At 40.9% G+C, this 27848-nt stretch overlaps 1 protein-coding gene across 2 annotated transcripts in view; it reads left to right on the forward strand.

Annotated features, from left to right (window-relative positions):
• ccser1 (coiled-coil serine-rich protein 1) overlaps positions 1 to 27848 on the forward strand; it is a 116561-nt gene that overhangs the window by 43004 nt on the left and 45709 nt on the right. For both annotated transcript variants that reach the window (XM_070964116.1, XM_070964117.1), the window contains exons 8-10: positions 2535 to 2612; positions 12845 to 12922; positions 18874 to 18954. In XM_070964116.1, the coding sequence (XP_070820217.1) occupies positions 2535 to 2612; positions 12845 to 12922; positions 18874 to 18954 (237 nt within the window). The remainder of the gene's footprint in view (positions 1 to 2534; positions 2613 to 12844; positions 12923 to 18873; positions 18955 to 27848) is intronic.

Genomic DNA, 27848 nt, shown 5'->3' on the forward strand with positions numbered 1-27848 from the left:
CCATCTTCATGGATAAAGATGTCTAGTGTCGCTGGACTAGCCTAGCAATTGTCAGCAAGAAGCCCTGAAATCTGTGGATAAAATGATAAAATGTATCACAACAGGCCAGTTTCTCAGTTGCTGTGAAAAGATTATGACAAAGGGAGCTGTAGAGCCTCCATCCATCCTTGATTTATTTCTCTCTCAGCAGTTTATCCTGTTGGCTGCATGGAGGAATATTTCTAGAATGCCACTGTCTATGTGTGCATTAATGTTGCCTACCACAATGATCCCTGTTAGTCAATGTCAGCCATGGATTCTAGCAAAACTGTGACAGTCCCATTTGTTACAGAATACAAAGTCTGTGGCCATGGTTGTGCAGCATCCACACATGCACCGCCAGGCCCAGTGAGCTTGTGCCTCTGCGGCCCCTCTGTCCATCCCAGTGACTCTTGTCCCCTGATAGCTGCTTGACTTGTGGCAGCAGCCAATTCTTGCTGCCCCTACCAAATCTTTTCTACAGTTCACATATTGCCATTCATCTCTGCACCCACCATTACACCAGCATTTGGAAAGAGGCAGAATTGTGACATACAGTAGCTGGTACCCATCAACAACAGCGCGAACCAAACGTGAACCAAGAGTGGTCCACCGTTGTTGTTTGTTACACAAAGCAACAAGCGGCATGTGTGACACTGTCTTCTGTTTCATATGTACTCACAGATACACAAAAACTAGAGTTTTGAAAAATCTTCACATCTCTCAAAAATCTGTTTTAGTGACCTAAAACAGAAGGCCCACAGTCAGAGGAAAATATTCAGTTTGCAAAATATGTGCATCGGTGTGGTCAAGGCTAGGTTAGTTTAACACAAGATCTCTGAAGATTCAGCAATAAACAAGCAGAGTTAGTATTTCACATCCAAAGCAGCCACCCCACGTTTGCCAAATAACTCACTAAATTGCATGACAGTGTGTTGCTAATGGTGCTGTTTACCGATAAAAAGCCAAATGTCAGTGAGAAAGAGTAGGCTTGAATACACCTTGAGTTATTTGAAGGTTTTCATGTCTTGATTTAACTGATGTATGAATGTGATTAAAGGGGTGTATCAAACTACAAAACCTGCTTTCCTTTCTAAGGCCATTCATCATCTTTAGACATTTAGCTTCTGGGTAGTGCAAGTCATTAAATCCAGAGCTCCCAGGCAGCTTTCTCCATTCTTAAATCTGAAAGGCTTTTTACTGAACCACGTCTAATTGTGGGGACAGTTGTGTGCTAAGGCCTGTGGGACAGGGGTGACCTTAAAGAGAATATGTGTGTGTTAGAAAGAAAAAGAGAGGGAGTGTTTGGGTGTCAGTGAGTGTGCGCCTGTCTCTCTACATAGGGAAAGGCATTGATCACAGATGACACATTGAGGGCCTGACGCCATAGCACACCTATAATTCTGATAGGGAGGTATGCTTCTTTAAAAGGTCAGCCAAACCAATAAACCATCAAGTTTATGCTGTGCTCTGATGTTTCTCAGTGCTACCTTCAAAACTCTGACAAGAGGCCAAAAATATTCACAAACAATCAGGATTTTAGCTTAAAAAGCCACTTTTTAAGTTGCTTTGATTACAAGTACGGCCGTTTGTCTTACATAACGAATACTGACTTGCATATAAATCTGTAAGAGGGTAACAGATGGTGAGAAATAGACCTTATCACAAAACCAAGTGTGTGGAACATGTAGTTAGCTCCTTGCATGTGCTGTCATGTCTTTACCATACATTATTACATCAGCAGTCCCAGCTGAAGACGTGTCTTCATCTTCTCCCACTTTCCCATCCCTCCCAGGTGACATTCAGGCCAGCCTCTGCTCTTTTTAATGAGTGTGTGCGTGTTCGCACGTGACAGCACGTGCACCCTCACATGAATGTGCGCACTGTATGCAGCTGTGTGTGTGAGGGTGCGTGTTTGTGTTTTGGAACCCCCTCTAGCTGCCCCTGCTCTCTACCCACTAGACACGTGTTGTTGAGGAGCTGAGCCAAAATGTGTCTAATCACAGCTGGCTTTATAAAACACAGAGATTATGTAAGAAACCGGCTGGAAACCAAAAAAAGTTGCATCATTGAGTTGTATTGATACATTCTGCCAAAAATTCTGAAACTATCCTACACTTTTATGAACCAGAGGTGCGTCAAGCATAGATTAATCGACTCAATATGATATTGCCCTCCAGATATTCTGCAAAAAAGTACTGCTACACTAAAGCTAAGGATGGTGCATCTTAAATGAGCCCCTGTCTTCATACAGCAAGTCTATTACACCTCCCCCTTATTTTCTTATTGAATGAGGAGCCAGACTGCTGTTTTTGCCAATATTGCTTAGCACCTAAATGAAATTGCAAGAATTAAAAACAAAAATACTTGCAGATTGCCTTAATATTGTTACAAGATGGGCATTAAATGAGACTGATCATGCAAAAATCATTCTGTGCACATCGCTGGCTTAACAGCACATCTACACAGATCGCATGTTGGTGTTGTTTTTATGCTCATGTTTTTGTCTTTTGCAGAGCACAGAGACAAGTCCTGCCAGCAGCCTCCAGTCCCTACCCATTAGCCCGTGCAGTGAGAAGTCCCTTCCAATTAAGGTAACCTAAAGCAGCGGCAATTTTATGTTACTTTATTCAAATAGACAATACAAATACAGAACTTTGTGTGTTTTTGTTTGAGAGAAAAAGAGAAATGTTTGCTGAGTACTTAGTGAGTGGCTTGGACCAACTTCCGAGCAAATATCATCTCCATCTGTCAGCAAGTTTCGCTGATGTAACAGATTTTAAATTGGCCACCCCCAAAGAATTTTAGAGTTGGGCAGAATTTCTTGCGGGGGGTGGGGGGTGGGGGTGTCACAACCTCCGATTAATTGTCTAAATGCTCAACAATCCAGCTCCGGGACAGTTGAATGGATATCTGGCAGGTCAGAAATTTTGATCGCCCGTCTTGCAGTTTGAGCAGTTACACGACTGCTGTCAAAAGATCTGTTCTAAACTTTAGTCAGCTTGTTTTGTTGTTATTGCAGTAGTATTTTACAAGTTGTAGCTAAAACTATAGTCTCGAGACTGCTGCGATATAGAACTGAACTTTGCTGCAGAACACAGACCATATTGTCTGCATCTTCCAGCCGTCTGAGCCTCCATATTTTACCTTTTTCTTCTTCTTTACTTTCTGTTCATAGTAGACTTGCACCGAAGAATGCAGCTTTTCCCTCTTTTTGTCAACGTTGTTGTCTTGTTTGAATAAACTTTATAGGAATTGTCAACGGACAAAACAGACTGGAGGCTCCGTGTATACGTTCAGTTCCAAACAGTGTTCTGCCGGCTCTTGCCGCGCAGAATTGTTGATTAAAAAACACGTAGTGTGTGTTAGCATGACTTAAAAGATTCATGAAAAGGCACAATGTCTGCACAGCTTAAAACGTTGCAGCAAAATGGAGTTCACGCCATGGTTTTTATCACATTCAGTGTAGTATTTTTGAGCAGCTCTTTTGTGGTGCTTTTCGGTAGCTACAAATCAAACTATACACAACGCAACATTTACTCTCACAACCCTCAACTACACTGAGCCAGCTAGTTGAACTAAAAGAACACAGCAGCCTGTCTGTGATCACAAATATAAAACTGAGTCTTCCTTTGATCCATGTGTCTCCTTCAGTTTTACTCTTATCACAACAATTAGCAACCTTTCTCTCCACACCAGCTTCTAATGAATCGTAAAGAGATCAAATAGGAAGAAAGAAAGCAGAGGAGCAAGGCAAAGAAGAGAAATATAAAGAAGAGAATAGCAAAAGGAGTGATACAAAGCGAGAGGTGGGGATAAACTGAATGAGAGAAGAGCTAAGTGCTTTGCTTGCCATGGCAGGCCCCAGACCCCCTCTATCAACCTAGTCCATCAGAGCTGTGCGATCTAGATGAGATTTATTAATCTCAGCAGGAGCGTGTGTGTGTGTGTGTGAGCAGGGTTAAAGTTTACCAGGGGAGGGCTTTTCTGTAGGATTTAGTTGAGTGGCAGCAGAGTTCTCATTAGACCGTTAGAGGAGAGAGGAGCAGAAGGGACGAGGACTCCTCAAGTCTGTGCTACCGTTTTAAGTCCTGTGATGGTGTTTTATTGATCTGCATTGTATTAAAAGTTGAGTCTGATGTTTTGCCCCTTCTCTTAAAATGTAGTTCAGTAAAACGCAACCACAAACTAAACCCCAGTATCTGACATAGTGCCAACAAATATTGAGCATGGCTGTGTATCACGAGTGCGGCTGTACTAAGCATGTGACTGAATGCATGCACACGTTTTTACACAGGCCTACACACAGTACTTTTGTGTACTCAGTTTGTGTACTTTGTTTTTTGTTTGTGTGTGCATGAGGGAGTCTGTCTGTGTGAGTGCATGCCCTCTTTATTGACCTACATGGAGTATCAGTGGCAGCTGGATGATAAGGAAAAATTAAAAATGTAGGATGGGACACAGCATGAAGACAGCAGCTCTGGCTCACACTCTCCCATGAAGGAATGTACGGATCTACAGACAGGCAAGGAAAGAGGGATCAAGAGAGGTTAGAAAGAATGAGGGCAAATGTGTGATTAAATAGCCCAAACCACAAATATTGACTAATAAAGACTTGGCCTGGAGGCAATAAATGCAGTTCAATATCTGAATAAAACAACGATATGCAATAATCCAGTGTTACAGAGGATCTAAAGGTTGAAATTTCTCAGGTTGTGTTGACAGTGTTGTGGTGTACGGACCCATCACTTGTCTCTGTAGTGAAGGTTAGCAGTCGTTGGGTTTCAGTCATCCATTAACTGGTTTGAAATGAGCCTGGAGGTCCATTCTTGACTTCGAGAACACCTTAAGTAGCTGTCATAAACATATTCGAAAAGCAAGGTTCACTTACTTGACCTATTCCTTGAGCTTTTGGACATAGCCTGTGTGGTTTGAATGCCACTTGTGAATTAATGCACATTTGAGGATGACTTCAGAATGTTTCAACATGTCACAAGTTATTCAGTGAAACTTGGTTGGGGTGGAAGAAAATGTGAAGATTTCTATTTATTTATTTCAGATTTTCTTCCGCTTCATTGTTCAGTATTAACAAAGATATGGACCAGATTTTTAAAATAATTGCGTGCCAAACTTTTACTGAAGAACAAGCACCAGCTGGCCTCCAAGTGTTAAGAAAATCTGGACAAATTTGTTGGTCATAAACCGTGATTGAAAGCAAATCTGTAAGCTTCTATTTCAGTTGTCAATTGTAAGAAAACAACTTTTGTTGAAAGTATTGTCCCCTTCCACACCACCACCACCACCACCACCACCACCGATTAGCAATGAAGCCTTCATCCTAATTATCCTGAACCTCTCCTCAGCTGACCAGGAGTAGCCTGTGGACAGAGGGAGTGGCAGCAGCATGGAGATTGATATAAAGAGCAGCAAGAGTTGGAGGAATTGAGGTTAGGCAGGAGATGGAAACAGGTAGATAGATATATATATATATGTGTGTGTGTGTGTGTGTGTGTGTGTGTGTGTGTGTGTGTGTGTATATATATATATATATATATATATACACACACACACACACACATACATACATACATACATACAAACATGCCCACATATATAGAAGAGAATGAGTAAGAAGGCGGGAGGCAAAGGCTAACCTTTTGACAGAGCTGGAGGCACAGAACAGAAACAACATAAAGATGGAGAGGGCATATTGCATAAGGAGAAGCTGTATGTGAGGAAATAGTGCTGAGAATAGGATATTGTTCTGCTTGACTGTAAGATAGATTGAGGAGCACGGGGATGAGGGAGAAAGGCTTTAGGGGAAAATGTGGAAGCTGTAGTTGATAGTGCATACAAAAGGGAACGCATTCAGTTCGATGACATTAAGTTAGATCACTCAGTAACAGGAGAAAATGAATAGTGGAGGGCAAGAGATGGTGAGAGAGAAAAATAGAGGGAAGAGTTTGAGGAGGAGGGTGGTGGAGAAAGAGGGAAAGGAGGGGAAGAAGAAAAGGAGGGTTTGAGGGAGGGGCGAGGAGAAGAGAATTTGTCCTGGCACTCCAGAAAACGACTCTGTGGGTGTAAAAATAATCTACGGTAGCCACCTGAGAGGCTGCAGTGTCACAGTGCGTCCTAGTTTAATTTAGACCCAATGCATATGACATGATTTTTGCCAGATTTTGTCCCAGTTAAAGTGTTCTACTGTATATTAGAAGACTAAAAATCTCACTCTAGAGTTGTTGCCAGAGGTGTATTCAGAGCACCAGTGTGTTCAACAACAAAAAAAAAAAAAGTTGAGGACAGCAACTTTTCTCTCCGTTAATTGATATTTGTGTACGTTCACCTTTGTTTCAGCAGACATGAGGAACCTCTTTTTATAGTGAAACATGTATCATTGTGTCAGATGCTGCATAATTGGAAATTAATAATGTATAATTATAATGACTGCAAATTTGTAATTATGGACCATTCTCCACTCTGAGGCAACAGTTTGAGAGGGTTAAACATATACATGTCTGCAGGAGAAACATGTGAAGTTTCAAGGGCATGAACATTATGCACAAACCACGCAAACAGGAACATACACACATACAAGCATGCAGAAAATGGCATTTCAGAAAAAGCAGAAGCACAGTCTCATCTGTCAATCTCTCACATCTTCTTTGTCTCTTTTTTTTTTGGCTTTCTTATTCCAGATAACCTTTTCTAACTAACAGCTAGGATGGCCAGTTTCTCACACAAACTGTCACAAACTGAAGTGTGTTAATGTGTGAAAGAGAGGGAGAGGTGATCAAAAGAGTTCTCTGGATTTTCTGTCCTGAAATCCACATTTTCTGTTAAATGTCTGTTCCTTCAAAGTTCTTGAGACAAAATCAAAGCCCTTTATGGTGAAATTTGAAAAGGCCTTTCACATCTGAAAATTATCAATTACGCCAGTATCTTAAAAAACGAGTTCAGTCTGGGGCTGGTTGATCTACTCCATTACAGTAGGTCAGTCTTTTTTCTTTGACTTGTCAAATTCTACTTTGCGGTAATTGTACAAAAATGGAGACCAAAAGTTTCAAGTCAGCTAGCCTACCCCAGGCTTTCTGAACACTGAACAGCTTCATGTTTCTGAAATTATAATCCGTGATACATGCTGATAAAAGGAAAACATGACTGGCTTGCGGAGTGAGAGTCAAAGAGATTTACTGCTGCTGCTGTGATGCCGTAGAAAAATAGATATATATTATTTCTGCTCCCACAAGACTCAGTTTTGATTATGCACAGTTAAATGTCCTGATAAATACTGCAGTTATTCCAGAAGACATACCTTTTCCGCTAATGTGAATGGACCTGAGTATCTTAGAAGGCTTGGTCAGATGGGCTTTTTATTTTCAAAAGAGTCAAAAATCTGCTCAGAACACTCAGACAATGAATCCCCCTTATAATACTAATGCTTAAAATACTGTTTGTTAGCTCTAAGCCATAGTTAAAGCCTGTATTTGTTTAACCAGCTTCTGGTCCTCTAATATTTCATATTTTATAACCCTGATTCCAAACAATTTGAGATGCTGTGTAAAATACAAATAAAACAGAATGTGATCATTATCACAAAGACAATATATTCAATGTTTGACCTCACCAACTTTACTGATTTTTGTAAATGTATACTTATAAACAAGTTGGGACAGGAGCAGCTAAAGACTGGGAAAGTTGTGGAATGTTCCAAAAACACCTGTTTGGAACATTCCACAGGTAAACAGGTTGATTGTTAACAGCTGATAGTATCATGATTGGGTATGAAAGGGGCATCCTGGAAAGGCTCAGTCGTTCACAAGCGAGGACAGAGGGAGGTTCACCACTTTGTGAACACATGATTGTATAAAGGAAAGGACTACATGGGCTCATGAACACTTTGTAAAACTGTTGTTGGTGAACAGGGTTCATTTGTGAATGATTGCATTCTCTTTTATTTATGTTTACACAGCGTCACAACTTTTTTGGAATCGGGGTTGTACATCAGCATTGATGCGTCTTTGGCTTCCCGTCTCTGCAAAATGAAATACAATAGAAGTACAGTCGTTCGCATCATTTACTAAGCATCATTTTTATTACCTCTTCTGCTGTATGTAATATGTCTCAGTTCAGGCAGCTCAGTGGCTACTGCTACTTTTTAGGACATCCAGGCAGGTGCCATCTCTGCTCTATTTCAAACAGCGTAAATATTACAGAACCGGTTTGACAGGTTACCTAACTGTTTCTGTGCGAGGTGTCAGCTTTACTGCCTTTTGAGGTGCTAGGGACAGATAGAGTACCTATAGCATCACAGGACTGCTGCTGTTCACAAACACAACATGTCCTCCAGTTTGTCGAGGATGCTTACAGTGTCACGGCTTGACGTGTTCAGTTAGTGTCCAGATGTGATGCAACTTCTGCTAACACTTTATATTAAGGTGCACATATTCACCATTAACTAGCCGCTTATGTTAGGATACGTATTAGTAGCATATTAGGCATAATTCATCACCTCCTCTGATTTTTTTTTTCTACACTTAAAGCAAGTTACTTCTTCTTCTACTTCTTCTGTCACTGTGCATTAATATTATGCTGTTAAAGTCATAATTAAAGTCAATTAGGCTGACATACAGTAGATAAACACAGATGCAGCAAGCAGATACTTATAAAGACAGAAATAGACTTGGACAAATATTTCACACCACACGCAGGCAGGTCAGTGCTGTCGCTGGTTGCATGTTTGCTCATCCAGCCATGGATATAAAGAGTTATATACTTTACTGCTGGTTGTCTTAGCAGCAACATTAGACATCATGTAAACACACCAAGGACTGAAGTGTTAGTTTTGGGCTTGTATCACTTTTATCCAGTGTGCAGTGGTTTTAGCATTCCAGTTCCATAAGACATATTAAGTATGCCACTTTTTACTTAATTTTAGGGTGGACTATTTTGACAGTTAGTATACAAAGATGTACAATGCTGGTGCATTTTGCACCAGTAGGAAATGTGATAATGAACATACACCAAGCCAAATGACAGAAAGCTAAAAGCCAAGGAATGCTAACTTTTTTGTTTGGTGTTATAAGTGATTGTCGCCTCGAACTGACATTTTTTTCACTTTTTTTTCTGTCGTTTTTCAAGCTGTGCGTTGCTCTTCCACTTCTCATTTTGAGGCAATATAGTGTCCATCAGCACCACACTGAAAATCCAAATTAAAAAAAAAAAATGCTTGATTTACACACTGACATTTTTCAAACATGGTCAGATCTGTGTGAAGTAACTGCCAATTGGTATGCGAGGACAATTTGCGGTTTATATAATATGTGTGCTATATGTATGAAGATGGGCTCAGAAATGGTTATTTCTCTCTATTCATTGCATTGCATATGCAGTATAATTATGTCAGAAGCTCCTGTTAATCCAGGTCTGGAAATGGTCATAGCTCACATATCTTGACTTTGATTTTGTTGACTGAGGATTCAGTTCATTATTCTTGTGATCACATACAGAGTTTTTCATGGTCTCTGCCTACAGTACATGAGTGATTTACTTGGTTTCTATACCACTAGTAGAATGGATTTTCTTTTAGGTCTTCTAACCAAGAATTTTTGGTTGTTAGCTAAAAATAAAAACAAAAGGTGATTGAGCATTTGAAACAGCTGCCTACAACACTGGAAGTGCCTCCCTTTGGGCTTAAGACCTTTAAATAGCAGCTTAAAGCTCATCTTTTCAGATGAGCCTTACTTGTTTTGTGTTTTCTTTTCGCTTCATTTCTTTTCTTTTTTGTTCCGTTTTGTATATTATTGCTAACACCCCCAAACACCTTTGCATGTTGTCATCCTGTTAGAACAGTGGGAAGGCTAAAATGCAGTGACACTCCAGTCGAGGATGCTCATGGTGAAAATATCATTTTACATCCCTTCTAACCCCTTCAAATTACAAGTAGTGGTGGTTCAAGTAGTGCGAGGTTGGGTGGATAGATTGATGTTGGGTAAGTTGGTGTAACAACAAGGAGACTGCATTCAATTATGTTGTTTTTCCTCACACCCCCTTTCCCCAATTTCAAGAAATAGGCAATTTGCTAAACAAATTGAAGGAAGATGGTGTTGAAATAATAGCTAAGCACCCCTCACATTTTCTCAAATGTGTGTTTCTCAAAAAAGTTAACAAATTGAATAATTTCTTCTAACAAGGGGAATGTTATTCATCTTCATACCCTCTTCAACTTGCTGCTGATTGCAAGCATAAAGTGGCCTCAACCTCTACACAAAATCACATAAAGTGGATGCACTCCAATGATTTTGATCAGATTTATCCCCTCTGAGGCCATTCCAATCACATTAGAAATAAATTTGTGTGCCCCACATTTCGTCCATGGCCGTTTCCATTCAATCCTGCCTTGAAAAATTGGTTTGAATGCCATATAATGCATATTGTCGTGCTTTTTTCAGCAATAAAGTTTAGTTTTAGGCTCATCAGTGTTTTCCTCTTGTTAAATGATTTGTGTAGGGTTGCACACGGTAGGACTGCTTAGCAATGGGTATTTGACCTTAAATGCCCATTGCCTTCGCTTTCTTGCCGTTTATGCTCCTAAGCTCTCGTCTGACCCGTAAACAAACCACACACGTCAATAAAGTCGAAATGGATTTAGTCATAAGCCTGTTCTGAACATTTGAGACACAGCTACTGACATGTTGTGTCATACACGTACACACAGGGCACGGAAGCAGACACGCTGTGCAGTTGTAGCCAGACAGCTCATTTAGAACAGCCTTCAGTCCTATTCGGGTGAGATTAATTTTAGAATCTGACTAATGTAGTAATTGTCACAGCATGTTAGTGGTTTTTCAGTCCCCTCTAATTCTCATGTTAGTAATTTTTGTGCTGTCTGTCCGTGTGTGTTCTGGCAGTAGGAAAGAAATACTGCTATCTCCCCTGTAAAGCCAGGTAAACGGTTCATTCTGATTCAGTACTGCAGGGTTTTGTTTTTCTTAATTGTTTTTCTGTTTCCTAGTGGGAAAGGTATTCTTTTATTGGTTTTATCGCCATGGAAGCACTTAGAGAAGCTTTTAGCTTTGTCTTCCTTGACCATTATCTTCTGCCCATGTAAAGCTTCCAGACATCAATTAGACCTGTAAATTGAGGAAGCCAGAAAACAAAACCAATCAAAACTTTGTGAGACACTTGCAGATCTTGGGTATATTGGCCTTTATCACTTTTGGAAATTGTGAGACATGGCCACCACCTCTTGAGCTGTCAGTTTAGGATGGAAAGTGAATACTATAGGGGATCAGGTTTTCTCTCAAACACTTTCAATGCACAGTAATCTCAGAGGCCCATGTCAAACACTGGCCACTGTGCAGAGGTGAGAGACTAAGCAGGGTTTAACAGGGTGTCTGCAGGTCTTGAAAATGGCAAGTTTATTTGTGTTGCACCTTTCAACAACAAGGTAATTCAATTGTTTTACGTAAAAACAACAAAGTCCTGGATCAGCCTCCCTCCACACTCAACAAGTGTCTTCATCATGCAGCCATATAACCATTTTTTTATGTTTCTTTAATGATTTTTTGTTTGTTTTTACTTCTAGCCATTTACCAGCATCATAACAATCATGGTATGACGCATGCATGTACAAGTTACCCTTTTACATTTCTGAATGTTGATGTCAGAGTAGCAGTCTGTGCATCAGAGAGGTCATTTAAAGGACGGTGTTGTAGCTATATGGTTCCCTGTGGTCTCCCTCTGACTCTCTGTCTGTCCTTTAGCTAGATGGCTCCCCACGGTCTCAGACCATCATGCTCCGCCTCAGGCCCTCTCTGTCCTCTCCTTCTCTCTATCACTGTCCCCCTTTCCTCATGCCCCCCCCCCTCATTTTCCTCCTGTTATCTTGCCCCTCTTTTTTCTCTCCTGCTTTTATGTCCTTGAAGAGGTAATGACCATCTGTCTGTCTGTCTGTTTGTCATTTCGTTCTCTCCCTCTTATCGCGCCTTCTCTCTCGCTCTCTTATTCCTTTCCTCTTTTTCTCTCTTTTCTGCTTCTCGCTGTGTTTAGAATGAAGTTGAATATTTTAATGAAAACTGCTACGTCCGGAGCTTATTTAGATTTCTGATTTCCGACCTCCCCTCGAGCTGATGTGTAGCCTGAGATCCTCTGGCAGCTCCCCTCTTGGGTGTTGGACAGTCCAGGCAGGGTCTAAAGATGACTGGGCTTTAGAAAACCCTGACGGTGAAAATCTGGATGAACATTTTCTCTGTTCACTTCAGTGACTTTTAAACACTCAACTAATTTTACTTGAGGAACTTTTTTGTGCAGTGGACAAAGGAGACAAATAATATAAATATCAAACACACAAAAATGTAAGAGATTTTTATTTTTTGTTTGCCGTGAAGGACTGTTTTGAAAAGGAATAAAGTTAATTGTATTATTATTCGCCTCTGTCTTCTGTCTCTTCTCCATCTTCCCCACTGTAATGTCCCCTGACAACACAAGGTCACATTAAAGTGCTGTGTGCTCTGGAGCTCCGCCATAGGACACACTAAGTTTATCACAGAGACATGGAGAAAAGAGGAGATCACAGTCCTGCATGCACCACATGACAACTTTATTACTCGCACACACTAGCAAGACCAGTAACAAACACTCATAAATGCACATAAAACACTTCCAAACACACGTAAACATTTATGGGAATAGCCAGAGAGTCACGCACACCTTTGTATGTTGGCATCCTCTTAGGCTCTACGTGAGAATATGGTGCCTTGGATAAATCACTGCTGTCTGCAGTGCCCTGAGTAATGTGTAACATGGTGTCTCGTTGCTCGTTGTTTAGGATTCTGGCAGAGAGGAGGCCTTACTGCAACAACTGAGAGAGAAAGACGAAGTGATTCTCAGACTCCAGAGTGAACTGGTAAGATCCATCAACCAGCAAATATACATAATAACGGGCAGGTTTGCTTTTGAATGTGGAAACAAAACAAAACATAATCAGCATTTTTATTGATTTCTGACTTCCTCTTTGCACCATGTGCACCATTTCTGCAAAGTCATTTTAAAGCACCAAATCCACAGTTTTGACCTTCAAAATGACTGTCAGTCATTAGACTGTAAATACTTTTTCATCCTCAGTTGACAAGACAGAATGAAATGATCTTGTGTTTATTTTGTAGTACTTCTAAGGCAGCTAAATGTATTGAACTGTTGAATTTATCACCAGTAGTTTCGCTGTCTCATAGTTCTGAACAAAATACAAAGTGTTTGCTAAACCAGATTTTCAGATTTTTGCTGTCTTGGTATGAAAAATGGTTGATTTTACCATCCGGAAGACTGCTTGCTCTGATGACGACCGTTCAGTGATATACACTCAGGATATGCAGTTGTGGGAAATATAAACGAATCCAGTAAATTAAGATTTTTTTTTTCCAAAATGCTATAAAGTTTTTGGAACTAATAAGAGAAGCAACTCATGCTCTCAGATGTTGAGAAACGGGAGGTTTGCTCATCTAATTTTATCTCTGTCACAGTTTCTTTCTCTTCACAGTCTCTGTATTTCTAAACTTTGAGATTAATAATTGAAATAGCTTGAATGTTTTTAAATTATTTGTTTTATGGGTATAAATTAAAGACTAATTGCCTTTGAAGCACTTTTTTTTCATTCCCTTTTAAACATTAAACAATCCTTTTTTAGAAAGGTTAGAAAACATTTCAAAGGACTGGAAAGTTTTACTTTTGTTAATGAATGAGCAAACCCGGCCTGTCCTCTGGTGACGCTCTGCTCTCACAGCAGAGGAAAGACTGACCAGCGAAGACCACAGAGAGGAAATCAATGTGACAATGGCTTTATAGTTGGCTTAAAGTCACACCATCAATATCGCATGGCGTGGCACCAGAATGCCCATCTTTTCCATCTTTGTTAATGTAAACTGCTTGTTCCCGCCAGCTTAATGTAATAGCAAAATTACTGAGACTCCAGTGCAGCCAAGAGAGAAGTATAATGTTCTCACAAATTTGTCCCTGCAGACAAGGATAAGAAGCATTGAGTCATTTCCATGTTTGGATATTTGGAGTAACCAAATTATACTCAGGAACTGTAGGGATTTACATGCAAAATATACTGTGTTGCCTGTGCTTTTTTCCCACCCCTTTGGAAGCTCCATTGTTGGATCATCTGCAGAAATGCTCCATACGGCAACATTTTTCATCATTTGTCATCTACAAGTCTGTAATTTGTCACCTGTTCTATCAAAGCAGTGTAATACAGACATTATGCCAGGCCTCAGCAGGATAATGTGCCAGTGTTATGGTGCTGTTGTGAGAGATGCCAGTCCAACCCACTGACTTGAGTCTCATTTGGCATCTGTTTGTTTGATCACTTTTTGGCACTTGCATCTGATTTTTCTCTCTCGCCCTCTTTTGTCTCTTGTCCTCTTTTGACTGTGATAACATTCTCTCTTCAGCTCTCCTCTCTCCTCTGTCTATGTGGGCTATATTAAGCAGTGACTGCGCGTAATGGTGGAGTTAGTGCACATTTGTATTCAGAGCTCAGACTTTCCTGAGGACCTAAATGGCTCACTCCGACAGCTACATCCACAGGTACCCCAAAACACAGGGGTCTCTGCACTTACCCACCACTCAGACCTGGAGCTTTTCTCTTGTACAATACCCACTCCATAAAGGAGCTGTATTAAGTCTGTTGACACTGTTTAGCAGTTCATCTAACAATAATTTCTCCCTCTGAAATTCATGTCTACAGGCAATGTGACATAAAGTAAATCATTTCTTGTCGTTAGCTCCATTTTTAACAAACACCTAGCATCTTACAGTAATCTATAGTGAGTTATACATTTAATCATCCCTTTTTTTCACAAGGAAATGGAATTCGTTAAATAAAACACTTTGGAAATTACTACTCTAATCAGCCGATATTAGTTACAGAAGAAATGTGATGTGTGGCTCAGGTTGATTGATTAGTCTGGAGGCTGCTAGATCTTATATTTTTAGCTGTGGGAAAGATTTAAGATTATCAAAGGATTATAGTGGTGTCATCAAGAAGGTTATTAACCAGAAAAAGTTTCCCCTAAATGTGTCAGTTTGATATGCTCTTGGGCTGGTGCACCGAATGACTGATGATTAAAAAGACAAGTGGAATTTTAGCAGCGTTATATTAATATTTTTTTTATCAGTCAGACTGTCAGAAATATCCCCAGAAATATCCCCCACACACGTTCAACAGCTCTTTCAAGCACTTGGTCTTTTTTAATCGCTCTGTCTGTGTCTGAGATGGGATATATGGGAGTAAATAAACATGACTCTGAACGAGATAAGCGTTAATGGATATCTGTGCTCAGCGGCCGCTTTATTAGGCACACCTGTAAAATCTAATTTAGTCTAATGTTTTTCTCCCCACCAAACATGGAGGGGGGGTACGTAGGGGGAAGAATATTAAAAACATATTTCAATGTAATGTAGTCCATTTCAACACTCCTGCAAACTACAATAAAAACTGAACATTAGTATCTTTGTAAGGGTGGAATTCATTGCCGAGCTGTTGTGTTGGATTACATCAGATTTTCCAGGTGTTAGTCAATCTCAATCATATAAACATCAAGTTGGGTCTGGATCACCAGCTAACCACATTTATACTGCAGAATATTAATGAATTGAGAAAATCCGTGCATCTAACATTGCTCACCAGTGGCAGAGTGATCGGTGATTCGCTTACCAACCCCTGGCAACGAGCCTAAAGGTCCGTATTTCATAGTGCAGCCACTTTACAGAATCCAGGTTTTTTCCAGCTCCATCCTCTCTACTCTGTGGACCCACCATCAAACTGCTCAGCTCACAGGCTGGCCATTCCCTGGAGCCGACAGCGACATCCGGGCCGGGAGGTAATTCCAGAGTTGTTGGAAAATCACTAAGCTCGTCACTTTGGTCTGTTTTTGTTGGCCAACTGTTTGGCATTGGGTCTCAAGTTTAGTATTTTTGTTTGCTTCCTGGGATCCTCAACAGGAGTTTTAAGTTGAGATAAGGACTCATTCATCTGTAGTTGCGTTATGGGTTTTGTATTGAGTGCTGACTGCCTCCTTGATGGAGTTCTGGGAGCATTTTCTTGTTAATAATCTAATTATCACCATAGATTATCCACGTTTTTAGGCGTCTGTTCACACTGGTATAGGCCCATAAAAATAAGATTCATTTCTAAGAAAGTGAAAATGTTAAACAATGATAATAGCCTCCCACAACGTAAGCTTAGAGAACTTCCGCCCCCGGACACATGTAGTTGAAGACTCCCCGCTGTGGGCTGTGGTTTAAGTTTACATTGGAACTATTTCCCATTTTTTATTTAATTTGTATAATTTAAATTAAACATTTTACTTCGCTGTACAGTTCACCTTACCATTGGTCTGCTTTGAATTGTGATTAAATACTGTACGATCGTCGACCGCTTCACCTGATTTCTTTGGGATGGAAGGCAAGACCTTGATTTAAAGGGACGGGTTGGGTGTATTTGCATTTGCAATCTACATTCCTAATACTCACCACAAAGCAAACCTGGCAGCTTCACAGTTCTGTGTGACATGGGTGATGTCAATAATTGGAATGTGCCTCACATAAATTAGTGCTAACATACCTTTTAATTTAACATTTGAACTTGAACCTGGCAGTATTTTGTGTGAATAATTCAGAGAAAAGATTCAAACCAACAGTGCAGTTGCCTGTCTTTCAATACTTTCCGACCTCCACGGTATACCTTTGGCTCTCAGCCCTGCTCATCCCTCCTGACAGGTCACAAATCTATGGATTAATTTTCACGATGATGAGAAATTTCCCAAAACAGCAAGGAACTGTATTTTTTCTGTGTTGCTAAAATATGAGTAAATTGTAAGGGACTATTTCCAGCTGTAGATTTGATGCAGCAGTGAGTATTTACAGCAGCAGCATGGGGGGATTTAATCAAAATAAACGACAGTGCTCATGTTCATGGTAATGGAGGAACGTGTCTGCCAGCGCTACAGTGTGGCTCATTGATGTGTTTTTAATGGTTTTTGGACAAAAATAAAGGTCTATGGCTCAAAGGAATAAGCTATACTGGATCAGGCTACACAAACAGTACTTAGCAGAATCAAATCAGTGTTGGTTTTGGTCTGTTCATAGGATTTGTTGATAATAACAAAAATATATAATATCACCAGAAGTCTCTCAGTCTGGATGCAGTTTGATCATTCTCTTCTGTTTATCTTTGTGTCTCTTTTTTCATTTTTTTCACTTCTTCTTTTCTCTCTAACACTTTTTGTTTCTTTCTCTTTCCCCCGTATGGTAACATGGTGAAGCCACCAATTTCTTTCCTCCACATCACACTTGGAGTCAGCAATCAGTCTTTAGGGCATGCAATTGCTTATGCACAGATTCCCTGAGTGTATGTGTGTGTGTGTTTTCATCTGTTTGGCATTTCTTTCTCTTTGATTTCCAGACATATACTGCTCGGGTGTTTTTGTGAGAAAAACATCTGTGTGTATTGATAGATTGTCTAATACTAGCCTTTATCCTTTCTGCCTAACCTTATTTTTATCTGCACCGTACGCCCTTGGAACAAAGGTCATTCTGTCATTGCTTCAAATTTATTAAGTTGTGCATTTTGGGACCATTTACTTGTGAACATTTGTGCGGGTGTCTATGTGTGAGAGTCTAAAAGGGATACTGTGGCTGCCGCAGCTGAGTTAAAGTGCAGGAAAGGGCAGCTCATAGCCAACGCTCTCCTTGCTCTGCCTCCGTCTGTAAATCTGCCAGTGAAAACCTATTAATTATCTCCTAGAAGGACCTGCTAGCTGGCTGGCCATCACTATCTGTCACTTTTTATGAGTTTTCTCCTCTCGCTGCTGGTGCATTTTGTTGAAGGACCATGCTCCAACTGCAACATATAGCTGTGGATAGCCTCCCTTGCTTTTCATGTAGGCATGGACATGACTAATGAAAACAGATTTTTAACCCAATGTCAGCTCACTTCTGCTGGATTTGAACAAGACAGTATATATTCAGGTTTAGAGCTATGTCATCAATTAACTTTCACTCTCCTTACCATTAACACATCCTTACACCTTGTCTTAATTTGGGTGATTAATTTTAATCAAGGTTAATGAAATTCAATATTTCATAGGCACTGCAACTTCTCTTCTTCTTCTGTTCCCCTACCCATGAGCATCGTAGGGCGAGCATGTCAGAATGATTAGTGACGTCGTCATAAAATGCTCCCGGTAGAAATAGTGCTGCATTCTTCTCATTCACTGTATTTGCAAGCTGCCTTTTCAAAATAATCACACAGAGGTAACACATGAATTGGCAGGTTCCTGGTCAAGGTAAAAGTGCTGTATTTTGAAGGACACGACCAACGCTTTTCTCACTACACCTCCGTCTGTAAATCTGCCAGAGGAAACCTATTAATTATCTCCTAGAAGGACCTTACGAGCAGGCTGGCCAGCACTAGCTGTCACTTTTTATGAATTCTTCTCCACTGGTGCACTTTGAGGAGGGTCTCTGCTCCAATATTTAGCTGTAGAAAAAGTTCTTCCGCAATTCAGCCCAGTTTTACGACCTCTTGGATTTCCAGGAGAAGCAGCTGAAGGGGAGAAAGGGATTTGGGTTTGCTGAGGTTGTTTTAGATTTGCGTTTTTTTTTTTTGTTGTTTTTTTTTTTCTTTTGATAGCTGGCTGAGCTTGGAAGCCAACTATACTAAATGTTGTGAGCAGAGGCGAGGCATACGTCTGCTGGGAGAGCATTTAGTTGTTCTCATTTATTTATATTTGATGTTCTTTCTTTATGAGATTTTGGACACAACTGATGGGTGTATGTTTGTTTTGTATGCAGGAGAGTGCCAAAGCTGCCCTGAAGATGAAAGACTGCCAAATGACTGACCGCACAACACAGACGGAGCACATGGGGCCAGAGGTGAGATACACACTCTCCCTCTCTCTCTCTCTCTCTCTCTCTCTCTCTCTCTCTCTCTCTCTGTGTGTTTCTTCCTCTCTATCCCTCTCTCTCACTCTCTGACACACAAACAATGCACTGCACATTTGTATCGCTGAAAATGTGCTTTATCTAAGAACGCCTGAACCTACTGTGTAAGATTACCTATCACTAAATGAAGCTCAATTCTAACAAAAACCTTGATTGCACGCCCCTTTCTTCTCTGTCCTGTTACTTTGTTGTCCTATCTGTGGCAGTGTATTTTATGCTTAGCCACAGCTCCCATCTCTCCACCGTTCTTTCCTCTCTTTCTCGAGCATCTTTTCACATTCAGCTAAAGGCCTAATCCATCTTACTCTCTCTAAAGATGTTGTACTGCAGTGACATTCATATTATAGTCCGCTGCCTGCACCCTCCCCAATTCCCACAGTGCACAGAGAGGGTGCTGGTGCTGCATCCTGCCAGCCTACCTGCCTGCCTAACGCCCTCAGTTGACATGGCCTCTTCGGCTTCACTAGGGGTTGACAGTATGGGAACGCAGCAGATTTAATGGATGACTGTCTAAAAATGGCTGCCTGTAACAAAACCAGGAGCAGGGTTTGGGGTGTGTTTCTTTGTTTCTTTCTTTTAAAACACTTTTTCATCTCCTCTTCTCCTCAGAGAGTTCTTTTATACTTTTAATCCTGCTTATAAAGTTGGCAAGAAACGCTGTTAAAGGGGGAACGCTGCGTCATTGTGTGAGCAAGTGGGTGGTGCACAGTACCCACACGAACACACACACAACAGATAATGTTTGACTTTTCTCGGGCAATGTCAAAGTGCAAAATAAATGCATTATTTGCACATAACCAAAAAAACCCTTTCCCTTTGTTGATTTTCATTTATGTGTTGCTGAACACCAAATAACTTTTCCCCTACTGTGACTTAAGTCATTTGCTACACTAAACATTTTGTATTATTTTACTTGGATTCAGAAATTTAGACAAAGAGTGTAATTTGCTCTGTAGCAGTAAAATGCTTAATATGAGGATTGTGATACCCTCCTGGTGTAAAAGCATGCATGAACAGCAGTACATCTCTGCCTGCGCTGGTTCTGTAAAATTCTAGTACCAAGTTATTGTTTGGTTATTGTTATGATGATGATGATGATGATGATGATGATGATGATGATGATGATGATGATTTTGCAGGGGATTAGAATATGGGGGAAGGTCATGTACTGTTACTATATAATAAACCACCACAGTGAAGTGAACAGTTATGATTCTGCTCTGCCACATTATGTTGCTCGTTGCAGCCACAGGTTTATTGCCACTAAAATGCAAAGCTTCAGGTGCTACATTTGCCAGACCGCTGTGGAAACAAGGAGGTGAGCGATGGTCCTGACTGTTCTCTCTGACTCAGAGAGAAAAAAGAGGGTTTAATTGTCTTCACATTTTTCATGGAGCTAAGTGAAGTGTCATTGTCTCCAAACGCTTTTGTGATTTTTACTCCATAATCTTGCAGCCTGTAACAGAGCAGTTTGATGTGTGGACTTTGTTTGGTTATTATGTGACATTCTGGTGGTGGCGGAACAAGATCTGATTAAGGTGTTCACAGTGGATCTGGTGTGTGAATTTATGCTTTAATACTGTGCACCACTCACATTATATATAGACTACAAATGGAACACATACTGTACCTGCCATCCTCAGATCGCAATAAACAGAGTCAATCAGCTAAATGGATAGGCCTTTGCAGTATAGGTGCAAGCTGTGGATGAAGGTTGAAGAACCGGATATTCATTTTTACCTTGTTAAATTTGTTGTAAAACAGAAATGAAACTATATTTTGGTCACGCATATGCAGTAAATGTGTCTCTTGTTTGAAGCATGTAATACGAAAGTGAAATAGACAAGGAACACATGCATATTGGAAAGTTCCATGCAGGTTGTGTGTCCACAAACTCAAATCTTGAATATAGATCTGATCTAGGTGCACTTTGTGCAGTGCAGTCTTGACCAGGTCCACACAGGCCGACTGTAAATGGCCAAAAATGCAGTGAATCTTGGCACCAAAATTGTAGTGGAGTGCTGGTTGTTAGTCTCAACCCCCCGACTTTGACTGTGCAGTGCACGACAAGTCATCAACACAAGCGCAGGCAAGGAAAATACCTCACTGCACCTCAGGAAAATGCCACTTTGCTGACTGCATCTGCATGAAGTTTAGCCTTGAATCCTATCATTTTACCATAACTGTCAGCATTCTTTATTTTTTCTTTCCCTACGTTTAAAGTTTCTTTCTTTTTTCACTTTTTCACTCACAGACACATTATTACACTCACACATTACACACATGCTGCATAAGTCTGCGCTGTGCTCCGTTTGCAATCACTGACTAATGCATTTCTCATAATGAATCCTGAAATGGCCTCACGTAATTGTATGTTGGTACTGGAGGCTGAAGCAAGAAAAGGTGTGGGTTTGCGTGTGTAGTTTGTGTCAGTGTGCAACTTTGTATGCATGTCCATGTGTTTGTCATTGCTTGTGCGTCTGCCTGTGCAAGTGTGTGCATTTGTGTTTGTTCGCTGAAGCAGCCATTAGTCCTGGCCTTGGACAGCAAAGTCAATAAAAGTGCTGTTGAAAGTGTCAAAGTAACCTCAGTCAAATAGGTTGCATTTATGCTGCAGGCATTAGAATGTCGCGGTTGTTTGTGTGTTGTTGATGTGTTGTTGATGTGTGTCATGCCTCACGTGGCATGATTCGCACATCAGTTTGATGATGCCACTAACAGACCATGCATTTCATTAAACTGCTTTGCTCAGTCACTTTATCACTGTTTGTCCAGACGTTCTCTGGGCATAAAAGAGACAAAGTGGACTGGCATATTGAGAAGCTGCAGGTTTGGTTTTTTTCCCTGACATTCTGATTAATTTCAATTAATTTAATTAAAATGAATTCACCTTGATTTCCCTCACCAGGAGGGTAGTGAGAGACAAGCTCTCTCTTTGCTCCTACAGCACTCTATATGAGGAGAGATTTGATCTTTGAAGATTCACTCAATTATATCACCTCTCTGATGTGAAGTGGTTTGATTAATTGGCGGGTAATCATTTGAATTCAAGTGGTGCCACTAAATGTCTCATCTACTCTGCAGGTGGAAAACAGCATGATATTAGCATACCAGACATACAGTATTGGTGCATTTAAATAAAAGAGTCAGGCAATACTCCAAAATTCTCACCACTGTCTCACTGGAAGTATGTTGGATTTTATTGTAGTATTCTAAACTCTGATCTCTTCTCATGCGTAGTGTTTGGTCAATTCCACAATAACATCATCTTCCTAATACACTATGTCCAACTTTAGGAAGTCTGGCCAGTACTCCGCCGTATGGCATTGCTATTATAAAATCAGTACCTAGCCATAGAGGCTCCATATGCTCAGGCCCCTTGAGTGGATGGGCTCTTAATTAGAGGAGCAGCTGGCTGCCCGCTAGCAAGCTAGGCTAGCAGCACAGGTGACTTAACTCAGCAGTACCTACAGCATGTGTGGCCTGATTTTAGCCTCCCCCCTCCCCTCCCATGTGTGCGTGACTGTGTGTATGAGAGAGAGGGACTGAGTGTGTGTTGGTGAGTGTGTGGGAGATGCTGCGGCGTGGAGCAGGCCTATATGGGTTAGCTACCCCAGTGCATCGAGGACAGTCGGCTAGCAACAGAAAGTGTGTCTACAAGTGGGGCAGCTATTTCTGCCGCCTCTGCCACTTCAGGAGGTCGACCATCTCACTCATCCTCTCTCCTTCTACCTCACTCTCCTTTTCTGGAACATCCTCCTACTTTTCCCTCACTCCGCCGTCCTCCTCCTTGTCTTCCACCTGCTTTTGTTTCGCTGATCCCTGAAAGTGCAGAAGTTAGCTTTCAGAAGTTCCTCTCCTCTCCTCTCCTCTCCTCTCCTCTCCTCTCCTCTCCTCTCCTCTCCTCTCCTCCTCACACAGGTTTCCAGGGCTCCAGGAGTCCATCAGGGATTCTCCTGCCCTGGTTTCCCCACTGTCGGACATTCTGTCCTAGGAACAGCTCCTGGCCCCCACACTCTATCCCTCAGAAATAAAACTTTAGGCCAACTTCCCTCAAAGTTCCTGTTTTATTCAGCTCACCTTGGCAATTGCTGAATTCAGAAAAGGTCCAGAGAAGGAGATGTTGTTTGGACTATGGGGTGTGTGCCTCACTCCTCACTGACAAACCATGCTGATTTTGAGTTCATATTAAATGGCATCTTAGATTCTCTTGCTAGTTTTGACAGCCACAGTTAGTAAATGGAAATTGACTGCATGCTCAAAGGAAATACCATTTTGCATTTATCTGACATATTCTCCATCTTGCAGTATTTTTTTCTTGAGATCTGCGTACTTAAACCACTTAAATATGCAGTCTATTGACGAAACCTTAGGGCCTCTCAATCTACCAGATCTCAGTCCAGTCTTTTCTTGACCTTCTTCAGCTGTAAATGTAGCCAAATCTGGTTTTATGATGGCAGATTGCAGCAGTAAATGAGTGAGAATGAGGTGAGAGACCTCTGCAATGAATAAATGCAAAATGAAGCTTTGTGAATTTGATCTATGACCTTGTTCAAAATTTTAGGCCTCATATCTAAATAAAGCATCCATCAGCAGATGCAATATCTTTCCATCACTCATTTCCTTATTGAATTGTGGTATTACAGACACTACATATTGGAAGACTTATAGTGATTTTGACCCTGTGTAGGTCCCATACTAAAACAGTCTTTAGATACAATGTGTGCAGAACAGGGGCACGACAAACTTGATAATATTCTGTGACCTCGTGAAGAGTGCTGCTAAGCAAGACCCAGATATCCACCTGAAGCTGACAAGTGGCAGTTTAGTGAGAGAGCCAAACACAAATTGAAAAGTGTGGGCCGACCCCCATTTTTCAATTCTGCACTTAAAGATTTCTCCACTTTCTGTCAGTGCGCCAATGTAGAGATGGCAGGTAGGGTGAAAGGAAAACTGAGAAGAGTAAGATAGACAGGAAAAAAAAGAGTGGGGTTAGAGAGAAAAGCCAAGAAGCTATTTTATGTCCCGCAGAGACTCTTAAGAGCTGGAGGTATGGTGGCTGTTTGAAAGTTTTTTAGAGGGGACTGAATCGATTGAGATTGCTTTCTTTCAGCAAGCTAATTTCATGGGCATTCTTAAAAGGAACATTTTATGGGAATCAAAAGCTCTCGATGGTTAGCTCAGTTTCTCGCTCTGTCTTTCTCACTCTCCCCTCTGTCGTCTTCTATTCTCCATAGATTTATGCAACTTTTTTTGCCACCCTTTTTTTCTCTCTTTTTCTCCTGGCTTCACACCCACCCCTCTCCTCATCCCTCCTCTCCTTAGTAGCGCCTGAAAAGATTGAGAGAAGCGGAGGGATAGCTGAGGATCGTTTATCGTCTGTTTGTGGCCTATTACATTTGAATGGAGAAACATTTAAGCAGATCATGCAGACGTTTCCCTCTTTGTCTCTTATTCCCTTTTTCTCCTCTCCCCATCTGAAAAGAAGTGGAGTCACATAAAATAAGTCACGGAGTGACTTATTTTATGTGCAGAAGGAATCGGCTCTTTGGGCTCGATAGGTCGTTTCATGTGAAGAATGACACAATGAAAAAAGTCAGAGACCAGGTGTATGCGTGAGTCTTAACTTGAATGGGGAAATGTACGACTCTTTAGCTCAAGCCATCATTATAAAACATAAAATATGTGTAAATACTGAGGTTAGTGAGTGATTTAATAGAGATAGTTTGCAGATGGGGCATCAGTTTGTTGATAGATGGGGGGAAAAAGAGCCATATGACAGACATTTGACATATTTAATGATAGCTGCTAGTTGTAAGACACCCAATAAAAATATTATTTGAAATCTCAAAATTCTTTGTGCTACAAAAGCACATTGGTGCGTTCAGTAAAAACAGCTTAATATGCATAGTTTTGAAACCAGTTGTTCTTAATAGCAGTTTTTCAATTGATTTCCAAGACTAATCACAGCTGTGACAGATATAATTATTAGGTATAATTAGATATGTTTGAAAACTTACAACAACCGACAGCTCACGCCAAGACAGGGCAGCAGAAATCGGAGCTGGATAATCAGATATGTCCCTGTGTGACCCTACAGAAGACATAAGGTTGAGATGGAAATCTCTGAGCAAAGGATATGTTTACTCTGCTGACATTGCATCCCTGTGGAGGACAATCCTTTAAAGTTGTCTCGAAAAAAAAAAACAAGTTTATTAAGAAAACAAACACACAGAGGCTCCCTCAGAGTTTACAATGGAGTGTGTGCTCAACATCTGGTAAAGCACAGCTCTCCATTTTTCATCTGATGCAGCCAGCGTTGTGCTTTGGATGTGTGGACAGTTGTTGCGCTTGGATCTTTCCACTCAGTTTTTCTGGTCACGTCATCATCAAAAATTCCCTCAACTACAGCCAGAAGATGTCTTCATTTCCCCTTAATCCCTGTGGTCTTTTACCTTGGAGTTATTACTCAAGTCATCATGTTATACAGTACCTGCCTGCAAAGTCTTTATTTGCTAATCAGCACGACTAATGCATCCACAACTTTCAACAAATATGTGTTAAATAAAATCATGCATGTTGTAACTATCAGTAAATAGTGAGGTCAGAGTTTTTTCAGGCTGCCTTTTTTCTGGTTTTAAAGGTGGATAAAGGCTAATGCAAACAAACGAGCAGATAATCTGAGTTTATCCCTGCTGCATCTCTATCAATGCTCTTTAACAGTGAACGGCTTACAAAGGCTTTCCCGTTCAGTGGCACTAATATCACTTGTTAACACCTTTCAGCTGTGTGAAAAGTTATTGTCCAAATACTTGTACAAACTAAGGCAGAACAGCCATCGATTCTGTTTCTTTGCCTTCCTTCTGGCCATGTTTTTATCCGGGGTTATTGATCCAGAGTGTCAGGAGTAAGAGAAGGCTTTGCTCTAGCTTGCCTTTAACTTACTGTATGTCCACCTATTATGGCTTTTTGCAGTGGTGACACAGATCATGTTCAGCAGACCCCGTTGAGAGAGCGCTCCTATCGAACGCCACTGGTTGGTCTTGATGTGCCTTCCTGGTGCTGGGGAACCCTGAATCAACATGTATGATGACATAGATCATATGAGCCTGCGTCATCAGTGCTCTCCACGTCTGTGCCAATTTAAGCAGGAGGATGGAGGGTCCAGAGCTGATTGTAACTATGTAGGTCTCCCACTCCTATTCCTGTAAACTAGATCGTTTTGTACAGCCGTACTGAGTAATGGTGCTACTAAGGATAGAAAGATAGAAAGAGGAGGAGATACGGGCTCAGCATCGGAGAGGCAGTTTTCTGCCCTACTTAGAGTCTTTATACATTTTTTCTTTTTATGTCTGTCACTCTTCTTGTCCTTCCATCTTTCTTCCTTTTCTTCTCTAAATTTTATGCTTTCCTGAATCCGTTTTCCTTTACTTTTGTGCCCCTCCATAAAAAATGCCCTTGATTTTTCATCCTTTCTCCTGCACATATTAATGCATTTTCCTTGATCTGATCTCTCCATCTCCATATTGCTCCTCCTTTCTCTTCCCCTGCCCCTTACCACCTTTTCCCCTCCATCCCCCCCCCACCCCCCCACCATCCTTCTTGTGTTCAGACTGCTTGTCCTTCATCTCAAACATTTACTTTTTCTTTCCTTTCCTATCTTTCCCCACTTGCTTTCCATCATGTCTCTTTCACGTGTTTCTCATCCATTCCTTTATATCATTTCGCTCCGCCATGCTACATTCTCATCTTTATGGTCGGCCTTTCACCTGTATACCTCTCCATTCACATTCCCTCCCTCCTGCTTCTCCCTCATCTCTTTTATTACCGTTACTCCTTCACCCTGCCTTGCCCCTCCCTTTCACTGCTCATCCTCTATTACATTTTCTCTTCAACTCTTGTTAACCCTATCCTCTCCTGCCCTGCTTAAGGCCAAGAATATAGTCCTGGGTTACGGCTTTTGAACGTAATTTTTACTCGGTACTCAGTGTGGTGACTGATATTTATGTTAAAGTGTGAGTGGTGTGCTTGTGCATTCACTTGTTCATGCTGTGGGAATTAGTGAACTCAAATAATTTAAGGGGGGATTATGGATAACTATATATAACTCACAGAATTATTCGTCCAGCAAGATCATTCTTGTGGGAGTACGTAGAGTGATTAGAAATAGCCCTCTTTGTTGGCCAAACAAGGAAGGTCAGTCATACTTATGATACTTATTGTTATTAAAAAAGGATTATTAATTCACAGGAGCAAGGCTTTGTGCAGGGGAATAGGGTATTTTATTATACGTTTATGTGACCATCAACTTTTACTGTTCAAGACCTCTTTCCATCTGCCTGCTAGGATTAGAGCTGTGTGCGTGTGTGCGTGCATGTGTGCACACATGGGTGCCTCTGTGAGAGAAATTCTACTTTATGTTGTTATGTAACTGGTAGAGAATCAGTGTAACAAGGTTTCTTTGGATAAGCAGCTACCTGTGGTCATAAGGTTCACAATCTTTGTATTTCTTATCCTTTATCATCTGCACTGTAAATATGTTAACAGCATTATTTAAAAGAAAAAAAAAAAAAAATAAATTATTGCTCACTCTTAAGGTCTGCCAGGTCACGCTATGTGACTAAGGATGGTCAGGCTTAAGATCCTCAGGTCAGGCTATAAGAGCGCTTACACCATGGAACTCTCTGCTGATTCACTTCAGAAGTTTCTGCCTTCATCTTTCGTTTCTTTTTGGGAAAACCTTTGGAAACATATATATGTTTTATTTATACTGCTTTATTCCTATTATGGTGCTCATTGGCCTTTTTCTCATTTTATCTGCCATA

The sequence above is a fragment of the Chaetodon trifascialis genome, chromosome 6 (assembly GCF_039877785.1).
Source record: "Chaetodon trifascialis isolate fChaTrf1 chromosome 6, fChaTrf1.hap1, whole genome shotgun sequence".
In the NCBI taxonomy this organism is placed as follows: Eukaryota; Metazoa; Chordata; class Actinopteri; order Chaetodontiformes; family Chaetodontidae; genus Chaetodon; species Chaetodon trifascialis.